The sequence below is a fragment of the Podarcis pityusensis genome (assembly GCF_964106645.2).
Source record: "Podarcis pityusensis genome assembly, chromosome: 1".
In the NCBI taxonomy this organism is placed as follows: domain Eukaryota; kingdom Metazoa; phylum Chordata; class Lepidosauria; order Squamata; family Lacertidae; genus Podarcis; species Podarcis pityusensis.
Window position 1 is genome coordinate 98873439 of NC_138028.1, and position 15769 is coordinate 98889207.

At 42.8% G+C, this 15769-nt stretch overlaps 1 protein-coding gene and 1 long non-coding RNA gene across 12 annotated transcripts in view; one reads left to right on the forward strand and one right to left on the reverse strand.

The window, feature by feature from the left end:
• THSD7B (thrombospondin type 1 domain containing 7B) overlaps positions 1 to 2292 on the forward strand; it is a 646019-nt gene extending 643727 nt beyond the window's left edge. For all 10 annotated transcript variants that reach the window (XM_081005543.1, XM_081005546.1, XM_081005545.1 and 7 more), the window contains one exon: positions 1135 to 2292. In XM_081005543.1, the coding sequence (XP_080861669.1) occupies positions 1135 to 1216 (82 nt within the window). In that variant the 3' untranslated portion in view covers positions 1217 to 2292. The remainder of the gene's footprint in view (positions 1 to 1134) is intronic.
• The window catches only part of LOC308479337, a 128088-nt gene that overhangs the window by 8748 nt on the left and 103571 nt on the right, over positions 1 to 15769 (reverse strand). For both annotated transcript variants that reach the window (XR_013987613.1, XR_013987614.1), the window contains 2 exons: positions 5686 to 5771; positions 2857 to 2930 (listed from right to left, as the gene is read on the reverse strand). This is a non-coding gene — a long non-coding RNA (uncharacterized lncRNA). The remainder of the gene's footprint in view (positions 1 to 2856; positions 2931 to 5685; positions 5772 to 15769) is intronic.

Genomic DNA, 15769 nt, shown 5'->3' on the forward strand with positions numbered 1-15769 from the left:
CTTGAAATGCCACAAAATTGTGAGCGAGCTTTTGAGCCCAACAGACTAGTTGTTAAGAAAAGTGGAAGGAAATGGCTTAAACTTTAAAGCATGGAGGAGATTCATGGAGGAAAAGTTAGCAGTGCCTACTAGCCAGAATACCTATGCTCTGTCTCAGGGAAGCCCCAAGACATTTTGCTGCCTGAGGCAAAGGATAAAATGGCATCTCCTCCCAATATATGTACAAAAGACTGGTAGTTGGTCTCAATTCATTGCTGGCAAATAGAGAGTGCCTTCCACTGCACTTGAAGACAGCAGACTAGCTTAGGGTGTATAGAGCAGGAACACATAGTTCTGTTCATTCCCTGGCTCTCAGAATCTGCCACCTGAGGCTGCTGTCTAATGGTAGGGTCAGCCCTGTTTTGCCTCCACTGTCAGAGCCTCCCTTACCCGGGTTGTGGAGCAGCAATGGTGGATTCTGGCAAGATTTGATGAGATCTTGTAGAGCTACCCAGCTCGCCTAGCCCAGTCGGGGTTGAGGTGCAAGAGTCCAGTTGGTGCACTGGCTCTAGGGCGATGCTGACACTAACAGCTGGACATTCTTGTAGAGTTGTCAGATTTTCCATATTTTAACTGCATGGGGGAAATAGCTAGCTATAGCTGCAATTCAGCATTCCAGTTTTGCATGACCCAGCCACTTTTAAGTCCAATTGATTTCACTGCAAAAAGCTTTAGCCATGTGCTTAAATCACCCATCACAATCAATAGTGTTTAACTTTGGCTGGATCATGCCCATTGTATTATTTTACTTTAGTCTAATTAACAAGAGAACCTCTACTTCTTAATGGCGGCGTTGGGGGGTTTTCGACAGGCTAAGTGCTTTTGCACTCAGCGCCTCCTTGTCCAGCCCCCATATTCCATGCCAGACCAAGAGCCAGCTACCAAGATGAACTGCGAGTGAAGTCCGTTTCTCTGGTCCCTGGGGGGAAATTACAAGGATGATTACCCTCAATCATCCTTGTTCTTCCTTCACCAACTATCTCCTGCTCTCGTAGGGGCTGCCTCCATTAAGGCAGAGCTGACCTGGAAGCCCACTACATTATATTTAATTCATATTTTAAGTTTTCTAAAGAGATGTTTTCTCCCCCCTTTTAGCAAAAAGCCAAAGCAGCAGCAACATGCTCCTCCACAACCGAAGTGTCTGACCCTAGCCTACGATGGAGATGTTGACATGTGACGTGGACCGAAATCCAAATGTAGACATCAACTGCCTTAACTGCTTCCCCACCCACCATTTTTTCCCCTTTCTCGGTTTGGATCTTATTTATGTTTTTTGGAAGCATCTCACAATTGCTGATACACATGGGCAGAATACAGTTTGCAAATGTAGCAGTTTTGCCTTTTGGTTTATCTGAAGAACATGGCACTCAAGGACCTTCTATAACTTGGCAACACTTTTCCCAAGGGGGACCTGAGAAATGCATCATTCCTGTTTATCAATGGGAATAAGGATGAACAAGTCAATCTGCAGGCTACTACTGATTTTTACCTTTAAAAGCATGACAATCCTGGGGGGAGGAAAGGTGACATTTACTGTAAAGGACAAGTTCGACATGGCATCATTACGCACTATATTAGTGCAAGCTTCTTTATTCTTCACCTCTTTCAGCAATGAGTTTTCTAGTGTTTACATTTGAGTTACATTTGAACTGTGAAACTGATTCATACGTTTCTCAAAAATGTCTGGAATTCCCTTCGTTTTCTAAGTTCTTGGGTTTCTTAGATGGGAAAACAATCTGATTTCCCTTCAGATTGAGATCAGAGGAGCAGGATAACAAGCACTGGGAAAATTTTTGCAGCACAAGACCCAGATCGCTTTGTAACCCTGTTTTTTTGGAAGAGGAAGAAGAAGAAAAAGAAACTGGCAGATGTTTTGATGACTAGGAAGATGAAAGTGCTCAAATATATATTTTAAATTAGTATTAAGCCATTTAGATACATTTTTAACCATTGAAAACTGTAATTCAGTTTGTTTAATATGAATTCTGCTTTTGTATTTTAAACTTTATTATCTGGAATATTTGTAAATTCTTTTTTTTTTAAAGTTTATTCTTGACCTTATTTATTATACATATTAACACACACACACAAAGTACTGTTTGTAGAAGGCCTTGCGTTTTAAAAAGGTTTCCAAGTCTACATTCTGAACATCCTGAAGAAGATACGTGTTTGTAATAGTATATGTTGCAAGTAAGGAAGTGCCATCTTGTGGTATTGACATGTATTTATAAGCAAATAAAAAGCTAAAGAGTGTGGGAATGTTGACCCAGGCACACTGCAATCTCTGTCAGTAAAAGGCTTTGTTTTTGGTCCAACAGAATGAAAATCTCCTGATAACCTAATCATACCACATTCATGAGCCAAATGTATGAGAGAGGGATTCAAAATGGGTTCATGTTGCAATTATGTATGAAAAACCAGATTCAGTAAGTCTCAAGAGGTGAAGATGTTCTCCATTACAGGTCTGTTTCTCTGAATGAAGAACTTGTCTTTAGATGTTCTCAAAAGAGCTGCATGTGTCTCTCTACTACAGCAGGTATATCCACAATTGAAAGCTACTCTTCCCCCTGCATTGGCCATCCCTGTCAACTTTTCCCTTTTTTTAATAGGAAATTCCCTTATTGCGAATAGGATTCCTCACAAGAGAAGGGAAAAGTTGACAGGTATGGCATTGGCCAATAAATAAATAAATAAATAAGCAGCCAACAGAAAATAATCTAGCTGTCATTACTAAGTTAAAAATAGTCCAACCACCACTCTGAATGGTTTTGGAGATTTTGGTGCTATTTCTCTGGAAAAAGAGGTGTCAGAACTCACCATGAATGCCTCTCTTGTTCTCTTATCATGGTAATGGTGCCCATCTAAGAGTTCTGAGTTCTGGTGATTTCCATCTGAAAAGAAGCCATAGATAGATATGAATTTTCTCCCTTAAGGCCAGAGCACTACAAGCAGGGATGTTGTTAGGTAGTTAAAATGACCTCACCAGCAAGCTGTTCTGGGAATTCTCCTGTCCCCGCTCAAGCCAATTTAAAGGGTATGTAGGGGGGTGAAGGGACAAAAGCCCCACTGTGCTAGCAGAAGTCCTTATGTAGGCTTCTGTGACTAGGACTAGTTTGTTGAATCCCCCCTCTTTTTCTAATGGGTAGTGGAAGAGAAAGGGCAGGAGATCTCATATCCATCTCAAAAGCCTGTTGGCCACATTCTGACAAGGCCCCTGCCTACAATGACACCTAATTTAGCACTATGATGGTTGAAAGGTCAGTTTGCTGCCTGGCTTGCGTGGCGAGTTCCCGCCCCCCACCAAGAATAAATAAACACACGAGACACCATAATTAAGGTTAATTGGGCGAATTAGGCCACAACTTTATTGAATTCAGGAATGAGAGGCATTGGCTTAGGCATTGGTCCTAACGACTATCCGGCTCCAGCCCATTTGCTGGAGACACGGTGAAGGGTTAACACTGATCGGGGGAGTCTCCCGCCGAGGCACGTCGACTAGGAGCTCCCCCGGGTCACCGCTCTGGGGCGTGCCTTTGGCCCACACCTCCATAGGCTTCGGACAGGGCCACGCCCCCCGGAGTCCTTTAACGGACCACCCTTCGTTCACTGGGGGGAGGTGATGGCGTTCCTCCCCCCTAACACATCCTCTTAACCCCTTCTTACCAATGCCTACCGCCAATGCCAAAGAGTTGTGACGAGTTGCTACGAGGTAGGCGAAAAACCAAAAGGCTGGAAATTGCCAATTGGGAAAAATTCCTACCATGCCCCTTGCGGCGACAGGCCGAAGCCCATAGCAAAGTCAGACCTACCTAAAGCCCAACTAAAGGGAGGGAGGGTGGGGAAACGTGGGGCTAGCCGGAGAAGAGAGGGCGAGCCCCCTCCGCTCCGGCCCTAAATAGGGCAAGCCACGCCCCCTCCAGCCAGCCGATTGGCTGGCCGGGAGGCGTGGCCGGACGGGATTCCCCTGCTCTCGCGGGGGCTGAGACCAGCCCCCGCTCACGTGGGGAAGGGCGTGATTCCCGCAACCCCACCTCCTGGGGCAGGCCTGGAAGTGGCTTTCTCACCAGAGCAGAAGCAACCAGCCCCACACAACTAGATGGGTCGTAAATGGCACGGCTGCCCTCATCTTAGGTTTTATTCCACTCTTGAGCTTCAACTTATGCCACAGTGACTGCTCTGACAAAGGCAGAATGAAATTCGTCATAATATAATCCTTAAAAGATAGTAAAGAATTTCCTTTTGTCCATAACGGGCTCGTGGGAAGACAATTACCATTAGCTAAATTGACATCTCTATTGTTCTGAAAGAAAGGAAAGATTGGCCCATTTATGGTTAGCGCAAGCTTTGCTAAATATTTAACCAAGTTCTACAAGATTGACGTTAATTTCCCTGGAACGTAATTTTATTACCATATGTGAGTGAAGGGGCAGATTATTTTAAAAGCAATGTCATTCTATTCTAAACTGCATGGCAGTATATCAGATATTCACAACCCGACTTTTTGGATGTATTAAAGTTGTTACCCATCAGAATGGATTAAGCTTCCGCACAATGTGAACAATTTTTGTTCCAAGTCAGTTAAGAGTCTAAGTGATCACTTTTGAATACAGTCTTTCAGTGGAGTGGTATTTGACTTTTCTTTAGCACTTATTCCAATGAAATCATTACCATGAACTCAACCTTCTTCCCAGCCACCTAAATTATAATAGCATTCTAATCTTCATGCATTCAATAAAAAAGTGCATGCTTATTACATTGGGTCTACACCTGCAGGCAGAATAAGATGGGAGAATACTGAAGTGGTAGAACAGAGTGCACAACTTTACACTGTAGGTGAGTATTATAATTTCTCAAGGTGGTAGTGTAGAACAGGCAACTTCAAATTGGGAGAAATGCCACTTTTGTTTGTTCCCACTGCTCTCAAGGTGCTCTGCCTCGCTGAGCCAAGGTGCTTGGGCTTCCATCTAAGCCAGGCATGTCCAAAGTCCATTTTGGGGGCCCAATCCAGCCCACCGGTCGGTTTAATCCAGCCTCTGTCTGTGGCAGGTTATTTGTTGGGTAAAATCCTCAAAAAACCTCAAGAATTACAACCCTAAAAAAAGCTCAACAACTTCAATCCTAAAAATAGCTCCACAACTTTGGGGGGAAATCCTTAAACAAAGGTCAACAACTTTGGTTGGGCTTAGGGACAGTCAGGGCAACAACTGTATTGGCTGACCTTAATTTGTAGCAATTAATGATATTGTCTCATTATGTATTAGGTATATCTGCTTGAGAACACTTCTTGTGCAAATGGCTCTCTCGTCACTCAGTTCATAACTTAAGCACAGAATCATAGAGTTGGAAGGGACTCTGAGAATCATCTAGTATTCTAGTACAACCCCCTGCAATGCAGGAATATGCAGCTGCCCCTTACGGGGAACGAACCCGCAACCTTGACATTATCAGCATCATGCTCAAACCAACTGGGCTATCCAACCATCCAAGAGCAGACCCCGAATTTGCACCTTCTTAGAGCCTTGTATGGAAGTGTCACCACCACCACTGAACAGCTCCTTGGCAGCCATTAATATAGGAACCTTCCAGCCCATGCAATTTTTCGTTGCCCATCAAAACCCTGCTTTTCTATGGTATGTAGTTAGTTACCTGGGCTCCATTCCTCTCCTGCCTCCTGGTACTCATTTCCTTTCTCCAATTTTGCTGCTGTTCTGAACTCAGTTCCACTGAGGAGCCTAGGGAACAAACACATCACTATGTGATGTACAGCCTCGTACAAGAAAGCCTCAATTCTCTCTCTAACTTTTCTGTTTCTAAGCTTAGCTACACTGGTGCCAGTGACCCGCTCTTATCCAACTCCTCTCATTTTTAACAATTGGGGTGCCCACTTGTCTGTCTGGCATCTCTCGCCGTACATTTTCCTCCATATTTGGCATGTGATATTTCCTACCTCCATTTGCCCTCTTTCATTCTGTAACAAGCCTCCTATTAATCCAAAATCAATCAACCTGTCTGTCTTTCTGTCTGTGTGTCTTGATTCTGAACCTTGGCTTGTCCTCTGAATACTCATTTCCTAGTATGCAGTATAATATCCCCAAGGCAAACAAGACTCTAAGCTAAAGATCTCATTGCATGTGTCCGCCGAGTACACACGTACATATTTGTCGCCATGCACACACGTAATGGAAAACATCTAGTAATATTACCACAATAAGAATAAATAATGTCCCTGCAAGTAGAAAGGTAGTGTATCAGGGGGAAAGATTATAGTCCTAGTCCAGGCCTGTGCTTTAAAAAAAATCCAGTTTTTAAAATAGGGAAACATTCAAAAATGGGTATGAAATAGAGTGGTCCACCTCCATCACCTCACCTCATTCTGTTGCACGTGTAGACAAGTCCTGTCAGCACCCCTTGTTACTAGTGGCCTCTTGAATGTGGATAAGAAATGGCATATATGAAATCTCAGTTTTGAGTAGTTATTAGTGATTATCACAGTTCTTATTTAGTTTTCCTATGTATTTTAGTGCCTACAGTTATATTTCAGTCAAATGCATTATACCCTCGTTTAAAAAATACGGCTGCTCCTGTATCTTGAATAATGAATTCCACTGAAGAAATGGCTACAAGCAAATATTTCCACTTTGATAAATGTACTTAGTTTTGCCAGTTAACACACTCAGTTACAGAAGAATGCAAAACTGGCTTGGGCAAAAATGTGGGTTAAAAGTTTACAGGATGACTATCCATTTGGAAAAGCTATTTGCACGGAATAGGAAGCAAAAATCAATGTTACTGTTTTTTTCCTCCTGGTAAATACAATAACTTCAACCAAAGAGGTACAATTATTTCTGAATTTAATACAATGGCAAAACTCCTACTTATCCCAGTAGAGTAATAATTTTCCTCTGAATGCGAGTGAGAGAGAATTCTTTAAAGTTTATTCCTAATGCAGGCATTTCACTGGTGAGGGGAGAACCATTTAATACAAATTCATTATGCTTTAATCAGCCATTAGTTCAGGCAGATGGGATGTCCAAAGGATAGTAGAAAAGGAATGCTTTTCACTTTTTCAAATTGCTCTTAAAGGCATTGCTAGGATACTGGCATTCCATCCCACATGTGTGCGATGTGCAATCGATGGTTTGTAGGCGCATCTCCTAAAGAGCCCAATTTATAGGAAAGATCTTCCATTTCAACCCAACCCCTGCATTCTATTAGTAAAATAGCCACAGTGTTTTCTTAATGCGTGTCACAGGAGTTCAAATAAGTTTGAATCTACACCAAGGGGAGTTTACATGTGTGTAGCTAATGCCTATTGGCAGCCAGCACACTAACAGCAAAGGCCAATGTGTTCATTTGGCATTTTGAGCCTCTGTACGCTCAAGCCATTAAATGGCTTCCATTGATTTCAGAAGAGCTGACTCAGGGCTTGGTGACCTGCAATTTATTGCTCAGTTGCAGTTTTTTGTCTTCAGAGCTCCTCGCAGCCGTGTTAGCTAATCAATCCTCCAAACACCTCTGCGCAGTCGGTAAGTAATACAACTTAAATAATTAAGTAATTTGGATTTGCCATTTTCCACCTTTCTTTGTTTAAGAGGTGGCTGAATCAGTTAAGACAAGCAATGATGGATGACTTATAGATCCCTGGGAGAGCAAAAACGCCAGCTGTAGGGGAAAGTACCAGGGCTGATTTCCACACAATAGCAAAGCTTGGAGGGGGGGAGGCATATTTGCAGGTACCCAGAGGGATGTGGAAGTGGGCCTTGTAAATTTAGATCTGAGACTGACCATGGAGCCAAGCCTTCATTTCAGATTCCTGCATCAGACCGCACACAGCCAGCTGGGCAATGGAGTGCTCAGAAAGGAATGCAGAGTGAGTTCCTCCAGGGAACTAAAGATTGAAAATCCTCAACCAGGCATTCATACTGCACGCCCTGCAAAGCCCTCCCACCATGTTAACCCACAGACATTGGCATGCGTATATGAAATGCAGGAGATTTGGAGATAATTTGCAATACTGAAATGCTGTTTCTTAACCATCAAACTATATGTTTAAAGATCAGAACGTTGTTGAAATTTGGGAGCTGGGATAAAGAGTAACTTCGTTGTTACTTCTTCCATTCAATGAAGAGCTGAAAGTTTTATTTTTGTCAATGCCTTTCAAAAAATGGCATAGTCTATGCACCTGGACTGGAGAGAGATTATATTGACAATTCTATGATGGCTAGATGCGAGAATGTCTATTGATTTGTTGTTGCTCCTGAAGAAGCAAATGAAAGTATATATCAGATATATACCTTTTTGATTACTCCAACTCTTTCTCCCCAATCTCCAATCTTAGTCTGATGTCCCAAATTCTCCTAGGCTTCCCTACAATGCAGGCAAGGGGGCATTGCTATACATCAGAACTCCCTTTAACAGTGTCATAAAGAGGGATTTTCAGCATATGTAGATTGTGCAACACCCTATATTATTAACATTAGGCATGTAAGCAATGCTAGAATGCAATAACGAGGGGTGTGCATTGGTTATGCACATGATCTGAATAGTGAGGTGTATTGAGGTGGGGTGGTTTATTTTTGAGGGTGTGGGTCTTCCTCTTCTGTGTCAAAGCACAATGTCAATAACTTCCCTCCAGTTGGATCAGGGCTGCTACAAAGCCTTGTGTTGCTTTGTCCTTTCAGTATTTTTCTGTACCTTATAGAAAGCTTTACATGCTTTTCTATATCTCTATGTTCCTTGGGTCCATGGGCTTTTCAAGCAGTGAGGTCATCCTAAAGTTGCCTGTTAAAAAGCCTCTTTTTAAAATCCTACATCTCTCTGCTTTAACAACAAAACCCAGAGCTCTTCAGAACTCCACTCTGTGTTCTAAACATCATCATATTGTAAGGCTTGTTGTAGGACAGAAACAAGCACTGGAAAAACCAGTGTGCAGCTGCAAGGTTTCAAAAAAATGTACAGCCAATAATACACACCATTTAGCCACCTCTTAATTATTCTAAGGTGAGAGAGAGACAAACCCCTGCTCTCCCTTTGCTGTAATGCAGGGACGTCCAACTCTCAATAGACTGCAATCTACTCACAGTATAAAAAAACTGGCAGTGATCTACCCAAAGTTGTGCAGCTTTTTTTAGGAAGCCAAAGTTGTGGAGCTTGAGCTTTTTTTAGAAAGCCAAAGTTGGGGGGGGGGTTGCTTTTTTTGCTTTTTTGTAAGGAGATCACTGAGGGGCCAGAGGTCAACCAGGATCTACCAGGAACACTCCGTGATCTACCAGTAGATCACAATCTACCTGTTGGACATGCCTGCAATGGATTATGGAAGAAAGTGAATCCCTTTTAACGTCCCCTGCAAAAGTGACCTGGACCCATTTGTCTGCAATTTGGAAGGCTTAATGCACTCTGGAGGGCTCTCCAAGGCCTGTACATTTCATCCACTTTGGCCAAAAGGGTTAGAGTTATAGTCATTTTTAGATTCCTTATTATAGTGAATGGAGGGACACAGAGCTTCATATTACAGTGGCACCTCGGCTTACAGACGCTTCAGGTTACAGACTCCACTAACCCAGAAATAGTACCTCGGTTAAGAACTTTGCTTCCGGATGAGAACAGAAATCGCGCACCGGTGGTGTGGCGGCAGTGGGAGGCCCCATTAGCTAAAGTGGTGCTTCAGGTTAAGAACAGACCTCCAGAACAAATTAAGTTCTTAACCCGAGGTACCACTGTATACAGAGTGGCTGAGAACACAAATTAGTGTTAAAAGTGGAGAGTGTGTGTAGCAAATCAGAAACAAGTAAGGTTTTTTCAAAAAACACAGATACAGTGGTACCTCAGGTTAAGTACTTAATTCATGCCAGAGGTCTGTTCTTAACCTGAAACTGTTCTTAACCTGAAGCACCACTTTAGCTAATGGGGCCTCCTGCTGCTGCCGTGCCACCGGAGCACAATTTCTATTCTCATCCTGAAGCAAAGTTCTTAACCCGAGGTATTATTTCTGGGTTAGCGGAGTCTGTAATCTGAAGCTTATGTAACCCGAGGTACCACTATAAAAATAAGGTGGATGTTGGGGGGGTCAGTGCACTCCTCCCCTGGGAATAACATGAATTATATGTATTCCTTTACAAGAAAGAGAAAAGGGTAGGCTCTGGTTGAAAATGTAAAAATCACAGAAGGCAAAAATGTGTTTCTTTTTTGTGTTTAAAAGGAATCCTAAGAAATTCATTCCTCTCTTAGATCCATGGATACAAAAGAAATATATAGAAAGGACTTCCTTCTCTTACACTTCCACAGGCACCTTCATTTATCACACCTAGAATCCGCACCAGCAGACAATATTCCACTGGACAAATCTTGGTCTTCACTGGCCTCTTTGTGATGTGGAAAGGGGTGGAAACACCGAATCTACACACAATGCAGAACCCTCCTATTTCAAAGAATCAAAGCCTTCCTTTTCATTGGCCTCAGACAAGGTTAAAAATTTTTATAGTTGATTTCTTCAAAAAATACTCAATAAGTTACTTTCCCTTTATTCTCTCTTGATCCTATAAGGTTTTTATATGCAACTTTCTGCTATAACACGCCTTCATAAAGTGTGTGTATGTTTGGGACTTCTTAACTACAGAAGTCCACTCGCCTCTGAATTGTTGACAGCAATTTCAAGTGTAGGACTGAATATTTCATCCCTTTGTAACTGGTATGTTGTCAGAAGATTGTTTGACTCTTAGTACAGTTTAAAGAAACACACAACAAGCTCGGGATCTCCGCTATTAAACTTGTACCGGTATATATTGCATATGTCTGGCTGGCTGACTGACTGATTGATTGACTGACACTCTCTCTCTCTGTGTCTTTCTGTCTCTCTTACATACACACACACACACACACACACACACACACAGAGAGAGAGAGAGAGAGAGGGGGGGGAAGCCTTCCTATAACTTATTACCAAGCCCCCACAACTATTTTAAAAGACTGGGACTGTAGCTTAGCTGTTTGTAATCGACACTGACACAGTTAAAGGGAAAAGATGGGTCCTTTTTGTCTTTCAAAGAGACAAGATCATTCACCAAGTTTTATCGTTTCCAGGTTGTGTACCATAACCAGATTTCTGTCAAAATGCAGGAACAAGGCCGACACATGAACTAGGGTCACATTTTATTAATGGCAACAGCAGGGGAAATGAGAATTGTGAGAAGCTAACTGCAACCTCAACCTTAGGTGAGCTGAATTCTGACCACACCCAAGAGTATTAGGCATAGCCCCAAAGCCAGGGCCCCACCTTAAAGCGAGTCGGAAGGCCTTCCTCATGCAGCCCCACAAATCCTCATGAAGCCCCACAACTCTAGCTAGGTGTGGCAGGGTAGCCTCAAGAACATTCCATATCCAAGCTATGGGCCCCCAAACTCAGAGCAGCTGGCCTCCAGAAATGCCTTTCAACTCCGAAGGTGCTTAAGTTCCCTTATCTAACATAAACTTTTCCCTTATTTAACATAATTTTCCCCCGCATCTTCCTGCCAGACAATGTGACCAAACCCATCTAGTTAACTGTACCCATCCCAAGAGACTTACCACCTTCTGCATCCAGTACAGAGTGGGCCAAGAAGAATGGGGAAAGCAAAGTAGAAACAACAACAACAACAACTTACTTAGTTCCAAAGCCTGCACTTGAACAGAGAATGGACTGAGAAGGGGCAGAAAGGCTGAAGAGTCCTCTGTAGGCATGGCATGAGTCTATAAATTACACAGCCACACAAAGCTCCACACACGCAGACACCAATGTGTGAACACATGCCTACCACTGCAATGTCCCGTCTTCCTCCCTGGCTGGCCACGATGTTATTCACTGTCGTAGCACAGCACAGCCAGAGGAAGCAAATGAATCTAAGTAAGAGCTTTCCAAACTTTTCATGTTGGTGACACACTTCTTAGACATGCACCATTTTGCAACATGGTAATTCAGTTTTACTAGCAAACCGGAGGTTAAACTAACACCTTTCCAGCCCCGGGAGGAGTGTGGGGAGGGTTTGCGCGACACACCTACACACTGCAGCCGACACACTAACATGTTGCGACACACAGTTTGGAAAGCGCTGATCTAAGTACTCGTATAAAGTCAGAAATGTGTGGGGTTTTTTAAAAAAATGTTGAGTCCTGGAAGACCTTACCACATATCACCCGTGGCCTGGGAAGGGCCCTGACTGACTCCAGCTACAAAAGCTTAGGCTGCTGAACTGACTCCTGGACTGGGGCATTGTTTGGAGGGAATTTTTGTTGGAGAGAGGGTTGTTGCTGTTGGATTTTTGTATCTTTATTGTAGCTCTTGTGGTTTACAGGGAAATTTCTAAGTTTGCTTGTGTCTTTTTAATCTTTTGTTTATGGTTTTATAACTACTTTGGTTATGTTGTATTTTTTCATATTGTAAGCCGCCTTGAGCATGGTTTGAATTGTGGAAAGACATCAAACAAATAAAATTATATATGTATACAGTGCTTTTTTCTAGGGGGACACAGGAGTATGCATACCACTAAACATTTTGTGAATCTTTGTACTTTTGTCCATTTACTGTATTTATTTTTCCCTATTTGAACTATAAAATGGTGATTTTCTTGAGTCAAAATGAGAGAACCACTAAACATTTATAATTTTTTTTAGAAAAAAGCACTGAATGTATATCTTAACTTCCATTTGAGGGCTTTGTAGGACTGCAGGAAAATTGCTTCCTGGGGGATTTAAATAATATGTTTAAGGAAACTGCAAAGCACTGTCAAGCAATGGTCTTATAGCAGCTGGCCCTTTATATTTGTCTATATTATCTTTCTCTCCCATAGTCTCTAATAAAGCTGTGGGAGTGTATGTTCAAAAAACAAACAAACAAACAATCAAAAAGTGTCCCATTTCTATGTTGAAAAAGCAGCTTCCAAAAGCGGGGGAGAGTATGCCTATTCAGAGTGAGAGCAAGAAGCATTTCCCTCACTCTGAATTGGCTTTGAGATGGCATCATTTAGCTACTTAGCTATGTGATCACACCATGACATCCACAACATAATCCCTGGTTGACTAGGAACATAATTATGGACAACAACTTGTTTTATATGGGTAGATTGGAGGCAAGGTGGCGCAAATCAGGGACCAAAATGCAGTGAAGTGTGTGTGTGTTTGAAGGAATGTTTCAGCCCCTGAAAACTTCCTTTTTGCACTACAAATGTTCATCTGTGCACTTTTGACATTGCCCCCATCACTAGCAAGATGAGAACTACCATGGGTGCTTTGGTTGAGATTCCTGCATTGCAGGGGTGTTGGGCTTGATGACCCTTGGGCTTGATGACCCTTCCAGCGCCACAACTCTATGATTCTATGATCACCACTTCCTCCTCCTTTCAGCTGCAAAAGGGGCTTTGTTCCTGTGTTGTTCTGTCCCAGGTCTCCCCCTTGTAGCTGTTGTGGTAAGTGTGAGGTGCCACAGTGGAATACATGCTGTTATGTACTGGATCTTAAGCTTCTGCTTCTGCTGATCAGAGAAGCTTGGAAGGTTTAAAGATGCTGTTCCTAAACACATTTAAATACTTTACATATAGACCCAAATAATGCCTCTGAGTCTGTGGGAAGTCAAGCTCGAAGGGGTTTAACAATAAGATATAGATTGAATGCACAAGTCAAAGCAATCTAAATCGTAAAAGATGAACCAAGCAGAAAAAGCTGGTGGGGAAACATATTTCCACAAGCAACTACCCACCCGAAAACAATTGGCATCATATATTAAACTTTGCATCAGATTTAATCCCAAGCCGTCCTGAATTCCCTTACATTTGAGTTCACCTCAAAGAGTCACCCTTGATTATTCTCTCTAAATGAAAGCTGTAGCACCATCTAGTGCACTACAATGGTAACGATCAACCAGAAAGTTATTGTGCGCTGTGTGTGTGAGGATTAATACATCCTCATTTAACCTTCTCTATGCATCTAGCTAGTTTCCAATGTTTACTGTACAACTGGAGGCTCCATGCCTGATTCGAAACCCCAGAAGGTCAGGGTTCTAAATCACATGGGGAGCCTCCATGGGTATTCCCCACTCCAGAAGTTTGCTCTCCAACTCATGGGGAGTGACAGAGACACACGCAGAGGTAGATGTCATCACACTCAGCTGGGGAAAAATATATGCTCCCTATCCCTGGACACAGACCACTTGAATATTCCAGTATATCCCTCCTTTGTCAAGCCCAAGACTCTGATCAGGTATCACCCATAGGACATAACCCAGACTGATAGTCCAGTCGACAGAAAATCAATAGAAAACCCAGAAAAAAGTATTTGATAACCTTGAAATTGCCACAGGTTTTGTAATTTTATTGCAATGGATTAAACATATTTATTAATTTTCTTACATTAGTATCCTGCTTTTCAGCTATCTTGGGAACATACTCTAGACCATACCCTAGTAATCACAGAATCATAGAATTGTAGAGTTGGAAGGGACCACAAGGGTCATCTAGTCCAACCCCCTGCAATGCAACCCTCTTGCCCAATGTCAGGCTTGAACCCACGACTCTGAGATTATCAGTGTCGTGCTTTATCAACTGAACTATCACTCTCATTAGATACAGTGGAATAGACAGTGGGAACCTATCCAGGACAATGCAACAACCAGAGAAGTCCCCCAAGACCTAGCCTTTCGATCCAGTGCAGAATAAAATGATGAAGGGAAGCAAGAGGTGTTGGCATTTGTTTGTGAGCATACCCTCACGCCTGGCCCCTTGAGAAAAGAGCACAATCCTGATTTGCAAATGGACAGAGCAGCAGGGATGCAGTTGACACTAGACTGCACACCTCAAAACTGCCCAGCAGTTTCTGAACAGGATGAAGTAGACTATCATGAATTCATGGGTGGTGGCAATGTTCAGAATAATGAATCCACACACGAGAGTTTGAGGAAGGGGATCTCTGCTATGAGATGTGGTCTCTCTCTCTCTCTCTCTCTCTCACACACACACACACACTCACTCACTCACTCACACACTCTCTCTCTCTCACACACACCTGCTGCTGTAGTGGGAACAATACTAATGATCTGAAATGCTTTGTGACAATCTCACTACACAGATGGTGCAAAATGTTTATCAGAACCTGAGATACGCTGTTCCCTGGGGCAAAGGAACTGTAATCCACCCGCCCTGCCAAAGCTGTTTTATATATTGCAAAAAATAATGAATTAACTGCTTAGAGAAGTGCTGGGGTCCCTTGGGCAATTATAGCGGCACCTTCCCTAGCAGGTTCAATTTGTCCAGTATTGAATGCAATCCCCCACACCACTCTGAACAATGACTTCTGTTGCGGCAACTAATCACCCATGAATGTGTGGTGCGGCTGTTTCTGCTCAACTGGTTCTGAAGCGATGTACTGACTGCTAGAAATAGGAATGTGTGTGTCCTGTTTTGTACTCGTCACCCTTTGGGAGCAACAGAGTTACTTAATAATATGAGCCACCAAGCATGTTGCCAGCAGCGGATGCTTCTGTGCTGCAAGACAAAGAGGCAGAGGAAGAACTCTTGTCTTCTTCTCCCAAGAAGAAGCAGAGTTTCCGGGTGTCCTTTTGCCCTGAAGGAGGAGATGGCTTAAGGCCCCACTTTGTACGTTATCTAGGGCAATGGGATGGAAAAGATGACAGGGCCTTAAAAACCTGTGTAGAAGAGGGATTTTCAGCACCTTTCACCATGTCTACTAGCCATGAGGGCTATGTTCC